The sequence below is a fragment of the Mycetomoellerius zeteki genome, unplaced genomic scaffold (assembly GCF_001594055.1).
Source record: "Mycetomoellerius zeteki isolate Tzet28-1 unplaced genomic scaffold, Tzet1.0 scaffold228, whole genome shotgun sequence".
NCBI classification, from domain to species: domain Eukaryota; kingdom Metazoa; phylum Arthropoda; class Insecta; order Hymenoptera; family Formicidae; genus Mycetomoellerius; species Mycetomoellerius zeteki.
Genome location: NW_017257203.1, coordinates 523,541 through 548,075, shown reverse-complemented (window position 1 = coordinate 548,075; position 24,535 = coordinate 523,541). Strand labels below are relative to the sequence as shown.

Below are 24,535 nucleotides of genomic sequence, written 5' to 3'. Positions count from 1 at the left end.
CCTGTAGATATAAAGAACAGTGTAAACATAAACGGAGATATAATTCATGCATTTCTCCAGGAATATATAATTTTATACACAACAGGAAAAAATGCAATAAATTTTTACACAGTTTGTCAGTGATTCTTCTTAAGAAGAAAATGTCAAAGATAACCCAGAAAAAAGAAAATGTCAAAGATAACCCAGACAGCACAGAATATTTATGATAAATATTCATAAACATTTATTATTATTTTTATGTGTGTATAATTAATATGAGGAGATAAAAGAAAGAAAGAATCATATTTTCTGTCGAAACAGGTCTTGTTGCTAATAATATTTAATATGTAAAATATTAACAATTATATTTTTCGGTGCTATAAACTACGCCGATAATTTGTCGAACTTAAATGCAACTATAAAGCTGAAATAATATTAACATGACGTTTAAAATTAATTTGTGACATTATTTTCAGCTTCAGTTTATGACTGCATTTAAGGCCAATAAACAATCGGCACGCAGTTTATAGTGCTGAAAAATGTACACTCAGAGAAAAAAGTCGTATCAGTAACTATAAATTTGTAGTGAAATAGCGCCTCAACTATATACATATTATTAAATTCTAATAAGAATACTAGATGAAGTGAACTAAGAAAATGTACTATATAGTACATTAACGATTTATAAATGGTTAATATTACTATATTTTCTTAGTTCACTTAATTTACTTATTGTTCTTATTAAAGCTTTATAATACATAGTTATAAATTTGTGTATGCATTTCTTATTTATTTTTGTCTTCCAAGTTTAAAACCAACGCTGAGCCTCTTATTGTAAGCGAGTGGTTTCCTTCTTAGGAGAAACTGAATTCGATCAAAGATAGAATTCTTTCTTTCTTATTGGATTTATTCATATCGGACTAATTTCGATTAATATTAATATGAGAAGTATTCATACAAGTCCCTTAAAATTTTTTGAAAATATCTTTTACATTTCTTTATATATGTTTATCTCCGTTATGTTATATGTATACTTATTTGTGCAATATATAATTTATAATATATAATATATAATACATAAATCATAAATTTATATTGATATAAAGGACAGTGTAAACATAAACAGAGATATAATTCATGCATTTCTGCAGGAATATATAATTTTATACGCAACAGGAAAAAAATGCAATAAATTTCCACACAGTTTGTCAGTGACTCTTCTTATTTCAAGCGCGCGCGCGCGCTTTGAGCGTTACCGACTCAGCGTCGATAAGTCCAGCCACTACTATGACCCAGCGAATTAATGCTCCGCACTGTACATGGTAAAGTTTAAGTAAACAGATTTTTAATTCTAGTTTGTCACACTCCAATCTAATGAATTACTGAAATGTCCTCTTTTTGTAGTTTATTTTAACATTACGTAACAAACTTCTATATGTGAAATTAGATATAATACTTTTCTTCGTTCCAACTAACTAATAAAGCGCGTAAACTCGTTACAATCCTCCTCGTCGGATCCATTTTAATGACCTCATAAGTATTCTCATCCTGAAGCATCTCATTTACCTTGGAAATATACACCTGTCTATTCAGCCTACTCTTATCCGCACGAGTAAAAATAACCCTGTCATTCATATCCCTTAAAAAGATCCTAGTGTCTTTCGCTAACTGTGACAAACTCCTATCTATCTCCGTACAATGTAAGGAACAAGAAGCTAAGTTATTTAAAACAGAAGTGAGTGGTTCGAGATCGAGTTCATCAATAGGCAACTTGTAAATATTATTTTCAATACACTTAATAAGATCGACCGTTAAATTTAATCTATTATTCAAAGGTAAGGCAAAGTTATCTCCCAATTGTAAAAAGTTCTGTATATTTGGAGGTATGGAAACAGTTGACAGATTCACGAACTAGCCATTCCTTTGTGAGATAAATGAAGGAGAAAGAATCAATGGAAGAAACTAACAAAAACTCCTTATAAATCAAAAGAAATTGGATGATAGTAATGTTTGCGATATGGTACTTTGTGATCACGGTGAGCGTCCTTATTTTGGGATAATTAATTATAATCTTAAAGTTTTTTGATAAATTAGTTTTCCATATTCTCTATTTCGATATTTCCAATATTTCCTTTCTTCTTCTCTTTTTCTTTCATTTCTATTTGGATTTAATTTCTGGCACTTATATTCTCGATGTAGGGGAGCTCACCATGACAAGATAACTTTTATTTACAGTTTATATATGTTAGTTTGTGTTGTCTCTGAAGAAGGCTCAAAAGTGAGCCGAAACATGTAAGCGTTTAATAGAATAAAGAAGTTTTACGCTTTATGGGTGTATTATTTGCGCGACGTCTTCTGCGCTTGACTCCTATTGCCCTTATTCTTTCCAATTTCTTTTAATATTAAATCTTCTTAATTCTTCTCCAGCGACGGCATTTCTAAGTATGGGATATCCGCGGGATCACTTTGTCATTATGGGACGATTTGGGATATCCACAGGATAAAGTGTGCTGTGTGGGATCATTATTTTTGTACACTATCGAAATAGTACTTAGAAATGCCGTAACTGGAGAAGAGTTAAGAAGATTTAATATTATTTGTATAACATAAAACAAAACGTCAATGTAGACTTATTGCGCAACTAAGTTCCCGCTGTTTGTCAATAGATGATTTCAGCAGTAAGTGCTGGTCGATTCTGACATAATCTAAACGTCATGAACCAAGCTTAGACATATGGTAAACAAACCGCTTCGACACATTAGTGATTTTGTTTTGACGTTATATTCTTTTGGTTGTGTGAAAATGTCTGATTTTGTGCCAAATAATCGTCATATGCGGGAAGTATTGATTTTCTTCTTTCATTCGAAGAAAACGGCGGCTGAAGCGCATCGAGAGCTCCAAAAAGTTTACGGAGATGCTGCTCTAAGTGAAACAACGTGCCGAGATTGGTTCCGTCGCTTCAAAGACGGTGATTTCGATGTTGACGACCGTCCGCGTGAAGGAAGGCCAAAAACCTTCGAAGACGCTGAATTGGAGGCATTGCTCGATGAGGATCCGTGAACAACTGCTCCAGCGGCAAAAAAGAAAGGGTTTTCTTCATCGCATCGTGACGGGTGATGAAAAATGGATTCATTACAGCAACCCAAAGAGAAGAAAGTCATGGGGGCTGCCCGGTCATGCTTCTACGTCGTCGGCTCGGCCGAATATTCACGCTGCGAAGGTTATGTTGTGTATTTGGTGGGACCAGGTCGGTGTTATTTATTATGAGCTGTTGAAACCGAACGAAACCATCACTGGGGAACGGTATCGACTTCAATTGATGCGATTGAGCCGATCACTGTGCGAAAAACGGCCACAATACGCGGAGAGGCACGAAAAAGTGATTCTACAGCATGACAACGCTTGGCCTCACGTTGCAAAACCCGTTAAAACCTATCTGCAAACGCTGAAATGGGAAGTCCTACCCCACCCGCCATATTCTCCAGATATTGCGCCGTCCGATTATCACTTGTTCCGTTCAATGGCACATGGCCTGGCTGACCAGCAGTTCGACTCATATGAAGACATCAAAAAATGGCTTGATTCATGGATAGTCTCAAAAGATGAACAGTTTTACCGTAACGGTATTCGAGCTCTGCCAGAAAGATGGGAAAAAGTAGTAGCTAGCGATGGGCAATACTTTCAATGATTCATTTGTAACCATTTTTTCACAATCAAGTTGCATTTTCATCAAAATAACAGCGAGAACTTAGTTGCGCACCTATATAATTTTCTATTTCCAATTAAATATATTATAATATTTTGTTCTCTATTTTCTTCTTTCCACCGATTTGCATTAAATACTTTTTCGCGCTCGGATCAGCAATTATTCGTACGATGCATATATCCACACATCCGATCTATACTGGTAAGTCGATAATTAGATGTGCAGTCGATAATTTTCTCATAAGGTAAAAAGCTGGTTCAAACGACTCTGATTCACCCTGTATATATGAAAACTAACTCATTTCATCAGAACACAATTTACAATTAATTAATGTAGAATGTGTCTACTAATTCATCTATTTTTAAAATAGTAGATACTTTTCATAAAAGCATGACTTAAAAGTAAACATTCAGAGACGACATAGTGTTTTATGATAAGTGATACACATATGTATAAAAGGAATGTCTATACATATGGTATGGCAATAAATTTCGGAATGTTATGAGAAAGTAAACACTACTTAATTAATACAAACCTTTATCGTTCTTCGAAGTAAATCTTCTAGAGACAATATACACTTCTGACAACGTTTGTACAGCTTGCGGAAACTCTAAAGTCCGGTTTTTCATTGTCTGGTTAATTTGTGGTTAAGCTTAACCTAATGTTTTATCTAATGAGCTTCATCTGTGATGATGTCATAGATACTTATCATAAAACACTTTGTCGTTTCTGAATGTTTGCTTTTAAGTCATGCTTTTATGAAAAGTATCTAAGCCTAAGAAATAAGCCATCTACGAAGTTTGGATATCATATTAAATTTATTGTCATTGAATGTCTGAAATGTTTGTAAAGTCCCTTTCATCGTCTTCTTTAGTTTAAGGAAAAAAAATCTGCGACAGAGCAGAATCGTGGGAACAAAGAGAGTAATTCAAAATCGTAATAGAACGCTGACTCAAGAATTGCACATTGCCGTATACATTTTGAACCACGTGACGTGATAAGATTTGATGCGATATCCAAAGATGATTTTTCGTAGAGTTTCCGCAAGCTGTACGAACTTTATCAGAAGTGCATTGTCTCTAGGGGACATTACTTTGAAGGACGATAATGGTCATTTGTATATTAATTAAGGGATGTTTTTTCGTTTTCTCATAAAGCATCACCGCTTTTCATAATTCACAAATCGCAAAACGTAGATCATAAACGCAAACGCAAAATGAAGATTTGCACTACAGCGACTGAATTGATTAATGATAGAACGGCAAAGAGTGGCTGAAATGAATTTTGTATTTGCTTAATTTATCTGCAAAGAGATATCTGTTATATAAATTCTCGCGATGCAGAAAATATCAGACATGTAGTAAGTTTTTCTAATCTGAAATTCTCTGATCTGAAAAATTCTTAAATAAAAACATCGTCGTTCTAAATTATCAATGTTATCGCAGTTCAATTTTCGCGTGATACGTTCTACATCCACGTTTGCGAATTACGTTTTGCGATTTGCGAACTATGTAGAGACAGCTTAATATTCACTAAATTTTAATCAAAATAATATAAAAAATAATTTAATTAAATTTCACTAAATTTTATTATCATATTATGAATATATTATATTTATGAATATATTAATTTATTAGGCATTTATCAGATTTTATTAGGTTGCTGGAACTATTTTTAGATATATTACAAACAAGTATTACAAAGAATTATGTAAAGAACAAAACTAAACTTTAAGCTGCCTTTACATAATTCGCAAATGGCAAACACAGACGTAAAATGATGTATCATCGCACGCAAGATACACACATGCGATCTAACCGTACAATGAATTGAATATGTTAATTAATATTTATATTTTAAAGCGTTGATTTTTTTTATTTAAATCAGATTAGAGAAACTTATTATGTGTCTGATATTTTTCATATCACAGAAATTTATAAAGAGCTTGAGTTTTTGCGAATAAATGCGCAAATATGAAATTTATTGTCTATACTATATTTATTGCCTATACTACTTTTTGCTGTTCTGTCATTGATCAATGCAGTCGTTGTAGAAATTAACGTGATAATCCAGTTCAATTTACATAGATCGTTATTTGCAAAATACAGATTTTGTTGAACTTTACAAAGATTATAATTTGCAAATTATGTAGAGGCAGTTTACATTTTTTATGACTAGAAATAACCTTGTAAAGTGATACCATTTATATATATTACTATGTATTTACTAGGTATATTACTATGAATTTTCATAAATATGCTTACATGTTACATAATCAGGAGTCACATTAGTCTCGGTACTAGAGTTGATGTGTAATGTATGTTACGTAATCAACAAGTTATAAAAGCACAGTTAAAAAAGCAGTACCACTTATTAGAGCTAGAAAAACAGTTATTTTTAATCGAATGAAAAACTAATGAAGATAGTGTTTTTAACTAACAATTAAATAATTTATTATTTTTCATGTTCATCATTAAAACATGTAAAATCTACATACTTTATAAGTGATTATATTTAAATTGAAAACTGTGATTTTTTCATAATTTTTTCATTCTGTTAAAAAATTCGTGTAATACCTATCTAAAGGTTGCTTTGCGTATAATTTATATCATGAATAAAAATGTGATTGCATTTTAAAAATAAAATCTTGCGATATTTTATTCGTATCATGGATAATAAAAGTCAAAGGAATATGAATATAAAAAAAATTGTAGATTGGATGAAACTTACTTGGAATCTAAATCATTTGGATCACACGTATATATGTTGTGTATATGTAATATAGTTTCGATGTATCTTTTAAAAGCTGCACAGGTTGAACTACTTCGTTTTGTATACAAGAGCACCTGTTAAGAGACAAAAAATTTAACGTATGATAAATAATACTTTGTTATTTTTTTACAATAAATTTTATTTAACATAATAAATTCTAAAGGTAATACAACATAAAACTATTTTCTATTTTCATGTTGAGATAATGGTTTAATCGAAATGTGTGATAATAAAAAGATGTCGTTTGTACTGTACAAAATTAATAGGATACTATACAATAAGAATCGATTACTATACAAAAATAATTATTTTAATATACTTATACAGGGTGTTTGGAAAGTAATGAAAAATCTTTCGCATAGAGGCAGAATGGACTAAACTGAGAAGAAAAGTCCTCTACCATTTTACAATTTTTGCAATAGTTAACAAGATACTAATTACTAAAAATCGTCGAAAATTGGTCTTCAATAATTTTTTATTCAAATACTATCAATTTTACAGAAAAACTGAACAGAAAAATTGTTTATTTTCTTCTCATAAAGTTCTAAAAATTTTTTCAGAATTTTTTATCAACTTTTTACTACTGCATTTTCTTATTTTTACCAATATGAGAAAATACGATATTAAAAAAATTCTGAAAAAATTCTCAGAACCTTATAAGAAGAAAATAAACAGTTTTTATCTCTTATAGTTTTTCTGTAAAGTTAATAGTATTTGAGTAAAAAATTATTGAAGACCAATTTTTGACGATTTTTAGTAATTAATATCTTGTTAACTATTGCGAAAATTGTAAAATGGTAGAGGACTTTTCTTCTCAGATTATTCCATTCTACCCTTATGGGAAAGATTTTTCATTATTTTCCAAACACCCTGTATATTGTTAATAAAATTTATAAAATTTTAATACCTTTAGTATTGTTTCCACTGCAAATACTACAATAACTCCTACTGTGGCTGCTGCTACCAATGACATTAAGTTTCGCTTATAAAAGTTTTGAGCTCTAAAATTATAGATATTAGGTTTTAAGAAATATGAAACAAAAACAATGCTTAAAAGATTATTATAAAACTGAAAATAAATATCTGATTTACGTAAGTTATATTGCATTAACATTTGTGTAATATACAAAATATTCGAAAGTTTTCTGAATTTTTAAATATTATCAATATTTATACAAACGAACGTTTATACATAAATATTGAAAAATATAAATATTTTATAAAAGCGTAGCATTACGGTCAAATACTTAATAGTTCTATATTTTTATTTTTGTATATAATTTATTTTTAAATAATTTATTAATTTCTTAGATGTTTCAATTTATGTTTAATAAAAAAAATGTCTTTCTTCCGTATTTTATTGCAATGATTGTTACTATCGGAATGGAATTGGAATTTTAATATTTTAATTCAATTTAAATAATTACACTTTGTATAATTGTTTATTGTACCATTCTGGAAGATCATTGGGTGTTACATCGGTTGCTTCCGGATCGATTACACTCTTATCTTCTAGGATTAATTTGAAATGTTCATCCACCGTCCGTGGTTGGACTGCAACATACGTGTTATATATATATATATATAAAATAGAAAAATAGAATCAGATAATTTGAAAAATCGTATAATAAACAATTTTATTGGTAATTGTTCGGATTAAGGGACACCGCGCCGATAACCTTATTTAATCTTTAAAAATCTTACGTTTTTTTTTTTAAATTTGTTATAATTCATTATTTCATAGAATTCCTGGTTTTAAAATATTAAACTGTTTCAGCATTACTATATGCCTTTTTCACTGTTATTAAAAATGTATTGCAAATGTTATTTTACATTCTATATTAGAATTTTGAATAAAGCAGTAACATATTTTTTCACTTTTTGATAGTTATTACATTTGAATATTTTTGTGTGCAAAATAATTAGCAGAATTAGTTAATAAGTTGCGGAAACTTATCAATTTTTGAATAAATCATTTTTATTTAACACAAGGTCTTAAATTAACATTATTGAATAAATTATTCAAATTTATCAATCATATATATTTTATTCGTAAAGTAAATATATAAATTTGAGCTACTTAGTCTAACAAAAGTTTTGTCCTCTTTGACTTATTATTTCACTATATAAGTAGGGGAAAGTTGCCGAATGCGAACTGGTCGCCTAAATCGTACCTCATCAATATTTTATATTATCAGTTAATATAGGCAATATTTAGTAACAATAATATAAAATATATGAGAAATTAGTAATATAAGCAAAAATATAATAGCCTACGTCTTGTTTTATGGATATTAGCGGCGTTTTAAAAAATCAGGTACATTTGATATTAATTTTTAATCAACTTATGTAGTTGATAACAGCGCGATCATCCAATTTTATTATAAATTTTTGTATTTTCATGAAAGATTTATTGTAGAATATTTTACATTCACTGTATATACATATTTGCAACTATTGTAAACATTAAATCGATATTTTTACAAAATCCATCAAATTTCCTAAATCATATTATTAAAAGATAAGACTGATAACTGACAATAATAAAACTAATAATTGATATCAATGTAAATGTTAGGTGCAAAAATATATTTAAGCCAATTTTATTTTGATGTTATTTGTTTTTTCATTATTGTTATTTAATAATTATAAAATATTTGATTTTCTTCAATAAATTATTAAAATTAGGTATTAATTAATTATTAGGTATTAGTTAATGATTTCTTTTATTAATCTTATACTTTTAATTGTTTTCATTCATAAATTCAATACTTTCAAATTTAAGGAAATATGATAAAAAGTACCTGTAGGTAGTACGATTTAGGTGATTGGTTGCCTAAATCGTACCTTTTGCAGCATGTTACAAAAAGACTTATAACAAATGAATTTGTTATTGGTGGAAAGTAAAACATGTAATAATAAGCGTCCCTACGATTTCTGTTCATTTGCATACAAAACAATGCCAAATGGAAAATATAATAAAAAATAGGTTAAGTGGTACGCATTCAGCAACTCTCCTCTATTGCACTATGTAAAGTCTTTTTAAAGACGCACGAAAGGCAAAAAATAATTTAAAAAATACTTATTTATTCATCTATAGTTATTCAAAATTACTTTAGATGATTTTATTTTAATACTACACTGAAAAAAATGCATGTTGCCTAAATATGATTGGAAATTTACAATTTCCAGTAAATTTCCAAGCATATTTATGCAATTTAAATAATTTTCCAGTCATGAACATGTAATTTCCATGTAAAATTACATGCATTTTTTTCAGTAGAGGAAAGTCGCCGATACTGACATAAGTCTCCTAAAGCGATACTCCCTTATTTCTCATAAACTAATTATTGCACTTTATTAATACTAATAAAAAATCATGATCTGTTTAGCTAATTAGAAGAAGTACAAACTCATAATTTGTATATTTGTGGTTTATTTCTATATCAAATCAGCTAAAAACGAATTCTACGAATGCGAAAATAGAATTCTTACGATTTTTTTTTTGCAAATTGCGTAGTTTAAATAATAGTGACTATATTATATTAAGTTGTTTTAAATGCTTGTAGTTTCCTAAATCAGTTTTATTTATATTATTTCTTCTCATAGTTTTTTCATAATACGATTTTAAATTAAAAATTGTGGTGTAGCGTAAACCGCCACACCTGTCTGTAAAACAGACCATGAGCTAACTTAATCTTTATAACGTTGTTTTATAGTATCCAATAGCTCTATTGGAACTGAAGGCAATCGTGTATATATGGAAAAACTCTTGAAAAACTATCGTGTTACATATTTGCATCTTGCAGAACAGCATAAAGTAAATATACATATAATTCAATAAAAATGTTTTATAACGAAGTGAAAGGATTCTGGAAAATCTTATATACATTCACTTATAGGTACTTTATACTAGATAATTCCTGTAAAAGAGAAAAAATAGGAATACGTAGCATTAATGCCTACTGTGTCAATTTTGACATGAACCCATTTTTGCTTATCTTACGAAAAAATTAATTATTGCAAAATTGCAAACAGTATTATTAAAACTGCTTATACTATTTAATACAAGACACTTTTTAATTTGTATTTATGTTTTAAAAATTTTATTTTTACCTTTTATAAGAAATATTGTCTAAAAACAAAGTGATATGTTGGTACCGATAACTTTCCTTTAATATTTAAAATATTCTACCATTTTTTGCAAGCACTTTTTCGTCTCCCACCTTTAGAGTTCAGTGACACTCAATCAGGCCTAAGATAAATAGAATTAGAATCCATTGTAATGATGCAATGATTTACGTTGAGTGTCACTGAATTCTGAAGGTGAAAGATGAATAAGATACTTGCGAAAACAGAGAGACATTCTTGGAACTGTTCTTTGCACAAAGGCAACATACTTTCACTCGATACATTTCAAGTTATAATGAATTTCAATTATTCAATAAACGAATTCAAATAACGCGTCACTTTATAATTCTTCTACAATATATTTAGGTTTCAAATAAAATAAAATATAATTTTACAATGTATTTGTTTAGTAATTTTCTGAACTCTTTACACATATTAGATGTAGAAAGGTTTTAGCTAATTAAAATTTAAATCATACAATACGAAAGAGCAATAAGCCAGTTGTTCTTGCGATTATATTAGTATAATTTAACAAATTCGATTACTATACAGACTACGAAATAGTACAAATTAGAGTATTAATTATTATAAACAAAATTGCCAAGAGTATTAATTAGAGTATTTAACACATTCGAAACAATACATATACATTTTAAAGATTTATTTTAGTTTAATCAATGTATGATTTAATTTATTTGGCATAGAATGAACAAAAATCGGTGACGAAATATCCTGAATATGGATATATTAGGGCACTATTGATGCATTCATCTGCATAATAGATGATATTTTGATCACTCTATCATAATTGAAATTATATTCGGTTTAATTTTAAACTTTGAACTTTGAACGTTGAAACTTTTTAAGGCACACTTTTCTCTTCTAATAATAAGATGTAGTTCTTGAAACTCAGAGAGCCACTGCTTCGATCAAAAACCATTCTTCCTGTGTTTAACACATTTAATTAATTAAAAATAATAAAATCTTGCTTTACCGTCGTCAATATTCTTCCTCATTTCACTTTATATATTTTTATTAAGTCACAATCAACAAAAGATTTTGCAATAGGTCAGACAAAATACGAGTATAGACTGCAGATCAGAGTAGTGCGTGTATGCTTGCTCAACGAACAACTTGATACTAAAGAATTTGCTACATTCAGCGTTCTTCACTAGCGTCCTCTTTTTGTACGAGAGCAGGTGCGTCATTCTTAATATACTGCTTGTTTTTTTTGCTGAGTCTAATTTTTCGATACTTTAACCTTAATACTTTTATGTACAGAACAATTAGAGGAATCATATTATGTAATCAAAATTAATTTTATTTAAAAAGTGACAATAACTTTCATATGATCTTAAAAAATTGATTTTACTATTATTTGCACTCTTATAATCCATACAATTTTTTTTTTTTTTTTGAATGAAATATATTTCTGTAAAACTAAAATTTCGATAAAACGACCACAATAGCCAACATTACATCATACTTCCCAAGAAAGTATAGAAAAGCCATAGAAATACAAAAACACCCTAACAATCTAAATAGAGATGATGGCTACAATATAAATAAAATATGGAAGACCATCCTCCCGACTATTGAAAACTGGCCGAATTCCTTTCCCCCCCTTGACTCACAATTTTCTTCTCCCCCCCTCCTCCCCCCCACACAAGCAACGTAATATAAAAGGAACGGAACAGCTTAGTATCAGACTGCTCCTCGCCCTAATGAAGTGAACTGCAAGGTTGGCATTCCAAGAATGGATCTAAACACGGAGAAAACCCGCGAAACGCAAGATTGTCAAATAATTTTATTATGTATAATAATATTATTGTTACTGTAGCGTTAAGAGTACAATTGTTAAATACAGATCGATCAGGCTCCTTAAATAGCTTTCGAGTATTTTATCCTCTAATTTTACTTTAATATTATCAAAATTGATTTTGATTTAGTTTAGTCGCTCACGCGCTGTAATTTTCATTCTATCTTTGTGATTTATATCAGCAGGTAGATGTGAAGATGGAATGAAGCTTTCCTGGCAGAATAATTTCTCTGCTATTTATATGTATATTATTTCTTTGTAAAAGCGGTTTGTGAAAAAAAATGAGAGTAATAGCAGAGAAGTTTGTCCATAAATCATATTAGCAGATAAATTAACGAGGAACTATAGACAAAATTGCCAAGAAAAGGCGGACAAATTTTAAACATTGTAGAGAAATTAGCAGAGATATTTTTGTGCATTTTCTTTGCAAACCAATTTGCAAAGAAACTGAAAGGAAATTAAAGACAAATTTTCGCAGTAAATAACAAAGAATTGGCCAAGAAACTGTATAGTAATTTGAAGAGAAATTTCTTTGCATTTTTTATGTGAAACATGCAGAGTGTCCCAAAAAGGTCGGGACGTCTAAATATCTCGGGAAATATAAGTTTTACAGAAAAGTGTTTCAGACAAAAGTTATGTGGTTTAAAAATATCTATTTACTGATCCTATCAGTTTGACCTTGGGTTGCGTAGCCAAGGTCAGGTCAAGGTTACATTGATTTTCTTAAATGGAACACCCTATTTTTGATTCAAGAATCTAATAGCTGATGTCGAGAGCTTTCCAAAACGCTATAATGAAATATTTTTTCATGAAGTACTTTTCAAGTTATAATGCTTCAAAGTTACAGTATCGCCGGCATTAGCATCAGGGTTGGCAAGTAACGCGTTACTTGTAACGTCGTTACCGTTACAAGTTACTTTTTTCGGTAACGATTGGGTAACGACGTTACATTTTCTTTTGAGTAACGTTCATGATAACGCAGTTATATTTTTGGGGTAATGGTAACGATTTCACTAGTTACTTTTATCGTTACTCTATTTCTATTTACATAAAAGTTTTAATCGTAACTAGAGCGAATATACATTTATCAGTTTTATTTCTCGAGTTACTTTTGCAAATTAATAACGAGTAACGATAACGAGTTACTTTTCAAGAAAAAGAACGGTAACGTTAACGAGTTATTTTTTTAAGATAACGTTGCCAATCCTGATTAGCATTACCCAAAATATTTAATTTTGGAGACTGGCCAGTCAAGGTGAGATCGGTCGGTGGTCCGTGAATCTTGACCTTTTTCACGGACCACCGACCGATCTCGCCTTGACTGGCCAGTTTCCAAAATTATTATAAATATTTTGGGTAATGCTAATGCCGGCGATACTGTAACTTTGAAGCATTATAACTTGAAAAGTACTTCATGAAAAAATATTATAGCGTTTTTGAAAGCTCTCGACATCAGCTATTAGATTCTTGAATCAAAAATAGGGTGTTCCATTTAAGAAAATCAATGTAACCTTGACCTGACCTTGGCTACGCAACCCAAGGTCAAACTGATAGGATCAGTAAATAGATATTTTTAAACCATATAACTTTTGTCTGAAACACTTTTCTGTAAAACTTATATTTCCCGAGATATTTAGGTGTCTCGACCTTTTTGGGACACCCTGTATATTGAGAGAAGTTAAATACAAATTAAGACAAAGAAAATGCATATAAATTGGTGAAAATTGTAGAGAAGTTGTGCAGAAATCATGAATATATTTGCGAAATACAAAACGAATCTTTACTTACTCGTACATGTAACGACGTTCATAGATTATTTTTCAGAGAAAATTTTGCGTAGAAATCGAAGAAAAAAGCAATATTGAATAATACTAGTACATTTCTCTACAGTTTCTTTGCAGTTACTTCGCAGATGATTTTTTTTAGAGAAAATCTAGAGAAACTGAAGACAAAAAAACAGTATTAACAATCTGAAAATAGTATTGAATTTCTCTGCAATTTGTCTGCAAATATTATTCCAATCAAATTTACCGAGAAACTGTAAAGAAATTTTTCTATTTATTTCTTTGCAATTTCTGCGCAAAGTGGTTCCAATTGTAGGATTAACATCCGAGAAATCTGTAGAGAAATTGTAGAGAAATGTACAAAATAATAGCTGAAAAATATTTCCGTCAGGATTATGGCGTGTAAATATTCAAACAATTAAAATGCAGTCCAAATATCATAATATCCTTGCCTTCTCTATTCTGCGTTCTCTATGTTCCAAATTATTTCTCTGCCATATTTCTGTGAAAAGTAAATAGCTTTTAACACTTTTTGCAGTCTCCATAGATATTAGAGATTCTCTAATTAAAGTCATGAAGTAAGGTCAAGATTAGATTAATAGTAATAACATTTGTTAATAAAAATATATGACTGGCAGTGTACAATTACGTACATACATATCTATCTAAAATTATTCGACTGTAGTGTATACAGATGTATTATTTGCTGAAAAATCATTGGCGATCAATCAAAATTCGGAACGTTATTTCGTATCTCTGATTAGAGGATCTCTAATAGATTATAGAGATCCTGTAAAAATTTGGCCAAGCAGATCCTTCTTCTAATTAATTTTTCATTTATGATTCATTTCGAATATACTTTGGATGACTTCGTACATTTTCGGAAACAAGAAAAAGAAGAAAAAAGAAACAGTTAACTGAGACAAATTATTGTATTATTAACTGACAAATTATATATATTATTTTAGTAACAATCGGACTGCAAAGTGTCATTAAGATATTATTAGCATTAAATTTAGGGAGATTATTATTATTTCAGTTTGATTATATTGCAAAAAAGTAATCGGCGCTCAGTCTTATATCTGAATAAATTTATTTAAATACATATGGACTGATATAGATGTGTTATTCCAACATCTGACTTTGACTGTAAGTGGGCTTTTCTTACTTACAATTGACTTATTCATAAGACGGTCTTATTTCTAACTTATTATTGTAACTAATTAAATAATATTTTGCAGTATTCGTAGTTGGTTTAAATTTTTGGAATTACGTTTTTGATTTCAGCATATCTGAGAGCAACAAATTATATAGATACAAACGTTTACGTACACAGATGACCTTATTAAGCTGCTTTTGACTGCGTTCAAAAGCAGCTTAATGATTATTTCGCTCCATTTACATTTTTAGATTAAAGAAATAATCCTATCTTATAAAGAAATTTCCAATAAATGCAAAATGAACATTCTGCTGGACGCAGCCAGTACACACAAGGTTATAATAAATGGATAAAAATTATCTTAATTAGACCTTACGTAATCAATGATAATGCAAGATAAGATTATAGAAGACTTTATCAAAGATCAACTTTCTCCTCAACAGAAACAGAGAAAAGCCAGTTTGTTATTAGATAGTATAGATGATTGTTATAATTATTAAATAGTATTTTATGAATTAATATTGTTAGCAAGATATAATATACCAACCAGAAATAATATTGATCGATTAACGTCGATTTGATTCATTATTTCTAACGAAAACTGGATTACTTCAGAAATACAATAGCAAATAAATTTGAAATTCTTGTAAAAATAAATATGATAAACTGTTTATTTCTTTATTAATAACTTATTAGTACATAAAATTGAATTTTCAAAAATGATACTCAAAAATGATAAATATAATATTAAAAAATTAGATTTCGAAAAAAACCGATTAGAACACATTGAAATATATATACACTAAAAGTTTAATTAGATTTAGTTACTTCTCGTTATTTAGATACAGTTTTACTATACATATAAAAAGATAAAAAGAGAAAGAGCATATAACGATCGTATTTTTAATACAAATTGATATGAGAATTTTTTTTACCAAATGACAACCATGCTAATACAGGCCATTTCTTCGCAAACCACAGTGTAAATAGTAGCACGTAATTATAATAAGTTCTTACTATTGCTCCGATATAGGGTACAACTGAAACAAAAGAATAAATTAGCATGCAGGTAATATTGCTTGCTTTCCAGCAAGGACATAGTCAGACACTGTGTAACACAGTGTCTGACTGTGTCCTTGCTGGAAAACAAGGATTGAGAATGTGTCATATGTTTACTGTTTACACCAGGCCTGTGTAGTGGAATTCTGTAATTCGTTATGCAGTCGTTACGAGTTCATAACGACTCAGTTGCGCAGCTTGCCATATAAAATATCTGCGTTGCTGTCGTTATGAGCACATAACGATTGCGTAACGAGTTACAGAATTCCACTACTACAGCCGAGTTACAGATTCCGACCAATGTTGCCAGCGAGGACGCGTTTTCTCGCGCACGCGACTTCAACAACGTATCAAGTTCACAAGAATACGGATACCTTTAGAACCCGTATTCTTGTTCCAGATAAACTACTATTATAGATTTTATAGAGAGATACATAATTATTAGGCTTATAATAAGTAAAACAAACAATGTTTAAATATACAATAACAATTAAAATAAGATAAAGAAATTATAAATATAAGAATAATTATATGTAATTAATATATAATAGAAACGTGGGGAAGGATATTAAAATAATTTTAATCATCTTTTTATATATTTTAAATAAAATATTTTATTTGGCAGAATCATAAGAATACCAACATTTGTTGCAAGAATAAGGAAAACTGCCAAAAACCTTACCAGTATTCTTTACAAAAATATATTTTATAAATATGATTTATAATAAAATAAAATTAACTCAATATAAAAAAAATATTTTATTTAAAATATGTAAAAAGATGATACAAATTATTTTAATATCCTTCCCCATGTTTCTATTATATATTAATTACATATAATTATTCTTATATTTATAATTTCTTTATCTTATTTTAATTACATTGTTTGTTTTACTTATTATAAGCCTAATAATTATGTATCTCTCTATAAAATTTAGTAGTTTATCTAGAACAAGAATACGGGTTCTAAAGGTACCTGTATTCTTGTGAACTTGATACGATGTTGAAATCGCGCACGCGAGAAAACGTATCCTCGCTGGCAACACTGATTCCGACCGATTTTGCCTATCGTCATCCCTACTGCTTTTGTTTCATGGCATTTAGATCGTGCGCGCAGACATAAAACGCTCAAACTCATGGATGATATTAGTCGCAACTCATATAGGACACTATAGGACTTTGAAACATATTCCCTCACATTCACTGTTTATAAATTTTTATTAATATTATTATTATTATTATGATGTTAGAAATTCAAAAGTAACACGTATTTCAAAATAGAACATGTATGTTAATTAAATTTGCATACTGAAAAAAATATTTAAAAAATCATTTTTAATAAATAAATTGAGTTTCTAACATAATAATAATAAAAATTTATAAACAGTGAATGTGAGGCAATATGTTTCAAAATCCTATAGCTCTAATATAGAATCCAGTGCCCTGTATGAGTTACTCTAATATTATCCCTGAGTTCGACCATTTTATGTCTCTGCGCAAGGTCTAAATGCTATGAAACAAAAGGAGTAGGGACGATAGGCAAAATCGATCAAAATGTGCAACACATCTGGTTTATACAATACTTACGGGAAAGATAAAGTATGAAATCGCGATATTTTGCATTAAGTCGACTGTACCATCCAAGTGATTTATTATCTGAAATGTTAATGATTTTTTTATCGAATATGTTATACATTTTCTGTAATGCAAAACCTATTAAGCAATGATTATTTACAAAGTAAAATCAGATGAATAATTTAAATTAAAAGCGTTTATTATGTAGTAACTATTGCATTAATTACGGTTCTTTTTCTGTCATACAATATAAAAATGAAACTTTAAAATACAGAAAATATCGTACCCGAATAATTAATAATGTTAATATATTTTTGTGTGAATATATTGTTTTAGTGAAGTGTTAATATATTGTTGTGAAACTTTTTAAGAAACTTTATTACCTAAAGGGATCCTAATCGCCTGTATTATCGACTAAATCATATAATTTTTGTATAACAAATACTTTTTTTCTCTTTCATAGATTCGAAAATCCTTTTCCAGGATTAAAATATACGCATTAGGACGTGTTTGTGAGGTGGAGTTTATGCCGAGAACGACAAAAAATTTCGAAATTGATATATTTTTTACCATTTCTTAGTGTAACATGGCGTCTCAAGCTGTCAAGTCGTGACAACATTTACTTGATACGAAAGTTTTGGAACCTATACTTACGAAATAGTGATCCACAAACACGTAGTTTGGACAAACAAATAACGTCGAGTTCTTAGAATTAGACGCTTTATCGCGGCGAATTTGTTATACAAAAATTGACACGAATGTACGAATGAATGTATCATAAGTTGCGTGAGATATTTATGTGGTAATATACATATACAGACATGTCGATGCGCTAGAAAAACAGCGACATCTAGGTTGTATTCGAGAAGCGCTCTATTAGCGCTATTTGTGTCGTCTATCTTTGTTTTACGTTTAATAAACAATGAAGATAGAATGATACAAGTAGCACTTAGGTCGGAATCAGACTACGCATTGAATATTGAGATTGAAGATTAAAAGATTGAAATTTGATCAAATTCAACAATCAAAACAATAGAAGCTAAAATTCCTTTGTCTTCACTGGTCAAATTTTAATCTTCAATCTCAATCTTCAATGCGTAGTTTGATTCTGGCCTAATAGTGTCTCCCCGAATGCACCCCTAATGATTTTATCGGAGTTCGAGCTTCGCTTTAGGATCCCGTTAATATCAATATTTTTTTAATCTAAAAATAATACTTATTAATAAATATTGGTAATAATACATTAAAAAGTTGCATTAAAAATATAAGTAATAATTTATTTTTATAAAAATTACATATATTAATTATATTTTTATAATCTTACAAAAGTTTTGGAATTTATATGATTCATTCAATTTATACAGACAAATAAAATCGTAAAAAATCGGTCTTTTTGTAAAATGATAAGAATAAAGTTAATGTACACTCATCATTTAAAAGGCTGCAATACTTTTTTTCGATTTTTCGATGCAATACTTGGGTTTCGGAACTCAACCTTGTTTGTAGAGTACTTGAACGTAAATGATTAGATTCATAAGAATCAATCGGTCGAGAAGCATGCTGCATATTTACCGGTATATTAAATAAATTTACCCAGACAGCACACAATATTTATAAAATATTTACAAAATGTTTATAAATATATAATTTGGAAGATTTATTTTAAATATTTTGTAAATATATATTTTTGTGGTCTCTTAGATTGCACAGATTATAAACATTTATTATAAATAATAAGAAATATTTATTGTAAATGTTATAGTAAAATACTGTGAAAATATTTAATGATATATTATAATCCAAGTAAAAAATACTTTTTAGAAATATTTATTTATGTTTATTATATACATTACATAAAATATTTGGTCTATATTTTAATAATATATTTCGAATAAAGCTTTATATATGAAATATATAAAGCTTTATTCGAAATATACATATATGAAATATCTATATAACATATCAAAAAATGAATATTAATAAATATTTATCATAAATATTCTGCTATCTGGGTATGAGAATAATTAAAATAAATACACTCACATTTTATACCATGTAGTTGATAGGTAAATTTTAGAAAAGCATGTTTATCTAAAGTTACGTCTATGTACCACAATCCATCTAATATGGCTGATGCTATGTCATAGAATTTCAATGGAGCATTATTCAAACATTGTGTCAAAACATTGCCAACCCTTTGACATAATTCACGAGTTTCTGCTGCAGTTTTGCGACATAGATTTAATCTGTAAATAGTGACAAATAATTAATGAAACTTATGAAGAATTATAAAATCAATATATATATTCACCAATTTGATCAGCTATATTAGAAATTATATAATAGCATAAAATTGGATTTATAGACACGCTGATTTTTTCTTTAAATAAAATATACTTTTGACGTTTATTACCGATCAGGAATTTCCAACATATGACCTATCACACGCCAGAAATGATTAAATGCTTCTTCTTCTTGCGGTTTAATGCACAAACCGATCGATTTTGGATCCATTAATACATATCCTATAAAAGCAAATTGTGTGATTGCCATATCTCGTTTGTAGATTCCTCCGATACCAGCATTCTCTGATCTCCTACTACTCGTCTTATGTTTTCGATGAATTACGTTTAATGTCTTGTACAAGCTAACAAAATATAAAAATACAAAACTTCGTGTAAATTTTTTTTTAAATATTATTGTTTTAAAGACATTTTAGTTTTGATAATATTTTGATGTAGAAGTAAAATTAAGGAATAAATTTGAGTAATTATACAGTTATAGAAGATAAGAAAAATGGCAGCTAAGTGGAATCAGATTAAAGCTTTTATAAACATTTTATAAATTTTTATATTACATACATGAATTGAAGAAATAAAAAATATTTAACTCTTTATGGAATTATATCTTAAAGAACAATAATATTATCTTAAAGATACAATAAAAATCGAGATTTCAACATAGGATAAAAACGTCAGCGATTCTGATATTAAAATTAAAAAATTTTGTAATTGTGTGTCGCTTCTCATCCAAACAACAAAAAATAAATAAAAATTAAAATACAAAAATATCACAGCAAATAATTATGATAATTGAAAATAATAATAAACGTCTTGAATAATAAAATACAATAAAAACAGAAATAACTTATAAAAGACAGAAGCTATGTGTTTCGCGGATTATTTCTGTGTCTAAATCCATTACTAGAAAATACCAATGTTTTGTGAATATTGCAGTTCACTTCATCATGGCAAAAAGCCTTATATTCGCGAAACACACATACCTATAATATAGAAAGTAGCAGTGGAAGCCTTAAAAACATATAAAAGACTTTGACTAAAACTTACTCAGAGTTTGGGTCGTTTGGATCACATGTATACAGCTTGTATATATGCAGCAAAGTTTGGGTATATCTGCTGAAAGTCATGCAAGGCATACTGCTTTTTTGTGTGTATACGAGTACCTATTAAAAATTCATAAAGCACATTTTTAGTCATTCAATTAACAAACAATGTATTATTAATTTTTTAAAATCATTGACTCCTATTTTATGATAAAAAAATGATTTAAAATATTCCGTAGTATAATATCCTATCTTGATGTTAGAATTATTATAATATGATTGAAAAAGCACGAAAAGATCTTTTTCATTGTGCCAAAGGAAATTATTTACAACTATTTTTCTTATTTTACAAACTTATATGTATACACATATACAGATTTTTGTGTTTATATGAACGATTTAATTATAAAAAATAAAAAATTTTATTACTCTTAATGTTTCTGGGACTACTATTATTGCAAGAAGTCCAGCAAAACTGGCTTGTATCAATGACATTATGTTTCGCTTATAATAATTTTGAGCTCTGAAATAAAAATATGCAATTTGTGTAAATCTAATATAAATGTTATTGAAATTTTACTGCCGATAACGTATTATTAATGCAATTATTGTCCACGATAGTTTAAAAATTTCTGTAATTTGTAGAACAATTTTATAAATTATTTCTCCACGTTATTTGATATTGCATTTGTGTTTGTTATAAAAATGTAACATTCAGTTTGAATAATATATAATAATTTCATATTTATTTTATCATCTAGTTGATTTTTTCTTGCACAGTTAACTCAAAGAATTTTTAGTTTACATCATGGATCACATTGCATTAACATTATTATCCATTACTTCGCAGTTTTAACACTTGATATCACTTTCTCTTTTGAATACTTACTCTTTGAATAATTTTTTATTATACCAATATGGAAGATTATTAAGCGTTACATTGATGAAATTTGAGTTAATTATATTATCATCATTCAACAGTAATTCAAAATGTTCATCTACCGTCGGCGTTTGAACTGCAATACGATGATATATAAATATTTAATTTCAAATAATTTCTGTATAATGCTATAATTTGAATTTAATGATATTTACTATTTATTTATTTAATTTGACACGGTTACAACGTACAGTGCATGTATACATTATTTTTATTGAATGTATAGTATTTTCATTACTAAATATAATTCAATTTAGTTGAAGTTACTTGATTTTTCATTATCTTTTATATCTCTTCGATTCTAGCCTACAACTATGAAAATTAAATCTAAGTTCTAAAGCGTCCTATTAAAGTAATGCAAGTGAAGTGCTCCTTGAATGGCAATTTTGATAGAGAAAGGTTCAATTTTGTTGACAAAATTTGTTGACCTACAATTTAGAACCTCATAATACTATTCGTATATATTGTACAATCGTCTAAAAATTTTCGCTTCGGGTTCAAATGACCTGTTGCTGTAGTCGAGAATTGAACTTTATAATTTAGCTCTACTTTATAATTTAACTCTACATCTTTAATATTCATGACAATGTAACAATTACAACATGACAATTATCTTTGTCGGTAGATACTCACTATCGTCGATATGCCTTTCCTTCATCTCTGGTTCGATTGTTTAAGTTGGAACTAAATGGTCACGCAACAATAATATTATATAATATTATCGTTTCTACTTTTATAAAATAAAACAATTTTTCTTTTTGAATTGCAAGATCGAAGAAGCGTTTCTAAATACTTTGCACGATAATGCAATATTGCAAAATACAACTCGTTCGTAAATAATAAAAATATGTGACACAATATCTTCGCTTCGATATATTCACTTCGACAGTTCGGCAAGAATGTTTATTTTTCGTTACACAATTTATTGAGTTTCCAAGTCACGATTTTTTAGACTAACGGTAATTATTTTTTACTAAAGTATCATTTAGTGATCTTGCAATTTAAAAGGAAAAATTGTTTTATTTTATAAAAGTAGGAAAGGTAATATTATGATGAAATTTGATTTTTTTTCTTAAAATGAAAAATTAAACGTTTTACATTACATGATAATATGATATTTTAAATTACAAATTATTCGTCATTAATGATAATAAAATGCGAGATATATATGTAAATAGTTCTGTTCACTTCAAGAGTTCACAATAAAGTTGCAAATACCCTCCGTAACATGAGATTTATTGAGTTCACAAATCAGTATATTTACGGCGCAACCAAGGGAATGATGTTTTTTTCCGTTCTGAGAAAATATCGATAATCAATTCAAACGTCATCCAACACATGATATTGTTAAGACTATCATATAAACGTTTAGTTTGTTGTTGCATAAAATGTTCTTGTATAAGTGATTGTTACAGATTGGATTTTCCGTGTTTTGTCTAAAGAATTCAAACGTCATTGAAGCGAGTCATGAAATTGTTTTGTATGTCCTTGCTGCACAAACATCTTACAAACATGTCTGACCTCACTGCCATTAATCCATATTGCTCAAGAGTTAAACTTAAAAGAAGTTGTATGCGTGTGTGTGTGTGTGTGTTTAAAAACTTAAAAAATAGAAACAAAACTTAAGAGTAATAAACATACCTAATGATAAATTGACATTTATTGAAAAAGCCTATCCAATGATAAATTGACAATTATTAAAAAAACAATTTATTATATAAAAAATTACGTTGTAAAATACGAGATTCCTCGACTGTAAATAAGTGTGAATAGCGCTGATAAATTTTTGTTTTTCATTAAGTCTACAATGCAATAGCTGAACATTAAATAGGAAGAATTTATCTGTTTAGAAAATAGATCATTAAAAGAAAAGCAGCTTTAATAAACTAATGAGCGCTATTTGATTAGACTTATATAAGAGAGAGTGATTTAAATCGGACCTATTTGCAGTTTTTGCTCTTTATAAGGCGTAAATAAAGTTAGATCGTAAAATCAAAGGTGCCATTGGAAAGATCATTTAATTCCCTTCATTTTTACTACAGACCATTTTGACGTATCTCTCATCTGTTAAACTGTAAACCTGGAAAATGTAAAAAACGCTTTTTCTAGTCCGATTTGGAACCATCGGTTCAGATCGGATCATCTCCTGGTTCAGATCGAAAACTCCTATTTTTATGGATCTTTAGATAGAATTTTAAAATATTTTAATGTGTTTTTCTTAGTATTGAATAAAAACGAGCAATTTGACAGTCAAAGATAAAAATATTT

General features: G+C 28.6%; 2 protein-coding genes across 3 annotated transcripts in view; both read right to left on the bottom strand.

Moving 5' to 3' along the window:
* Positions 1 to 11,717, bottom strand: part of LOC108723347 (uncharacterized) — a 15,462-nt gene extending 3,745 nt beyond the window's left edge. The window contains exons 1-4 of the mRNA XM_018449048.1: positions 11,583 to 11,717; positions 7,885 to 8,011; positions 7,365 to 7,458; positions 6,416 to 6,531 (exon numbers count right to left, since the gene is read on the bottom strand). Coding sequence (XP_018304550.1) covers positions 6,416 to 6,531; positions 7,365 to 7,458; positions 7,885 to 8,011; positions 11,583 to 11,604 — 359 coding nt within the window. The 5' untranslated portion in view covers positions 11,605 to 11,717. The remainder of the gene's footprint in view (positions 1 to 6,415; positions 6,532 to 7,364; positions 7,459 to 7,884; positions 8,012 to 11,582) is intronic.
* A 4,469-nt stretch (positions 11,718 to 16,186) lies between these two features.
* LOC108723259 (uncharacterized) lies at positions 16,187 to 23,488 on the bottom strand. Of its 2 annotated transcripts, XM_018448830.1 has the most exons (9): positions 23,456 to 23,488; positions 22,901 to 22,951; positions 22,217 to 22,343; positions 21,757 to 21,850; positions 21,332 to 21,447; positions 20,398 to 20,631; positions 20,028 to 20,230; positions 17,997 to 18,065; positions 16,187 to 16,390 (listed from the first exon to the last, which is right to left on the bottom strand). In XM_018448830.1, the coding sequence occupies exons 2-9, from the start codon at positions 22,923 to 22,925 to the stop codon at positions 16,254 to 16,256; spliced, it is 1,005 nt and encodes a 334-aa protein (XP_018304332.1). In that variant the 5' UTR covers positions 22,926 to 22,951; positions 23,456 to 23,488; the 3' UTR covers positions 16,187 to 16,253. The 2 variants fall into 2 exon arrangements, with proteins under 2 accessions (XP_018304332.1, XP_018304333.1); XM_018448831.1 differs by lacking the exons at positions 16,187 to 16,390; positions 17,997 to 18,065; positions 23,456 to 23,488 and adding an exon at positions 19,465 to 19,494 and having other exon boundaries at positions 22,901 to 23,226.
* Positions 23,489 to 24,535: the final 1,047 nt, after the last annotated feature.

What these genes read in the sequence shown, in the direction of transcription:
- LOC108723259 (XM_018448830.1), bottom strand. Translation starts at nt 22,925, where the DNA reads ATGAAGGAAAGGCATATCGACGATA. An exon ending in GGAAAGGCATATCGACGATA is followed by an intron (nt 22,344 to 22,900) that starts GTGAGTATCTAC and finishes ATCGTATTGCAG; the next exon opens with TTCAAACGCCGACGGTAGAT. An exon ending in AATAAAAAATTATTCAAAGA is followed by an intron (nt 21,851 to 22,216) that starts GTAAGTATTCAA and finishes TTTTTATTTCAG; the next exon opens with AGCTCAAAATTATTATAAGC.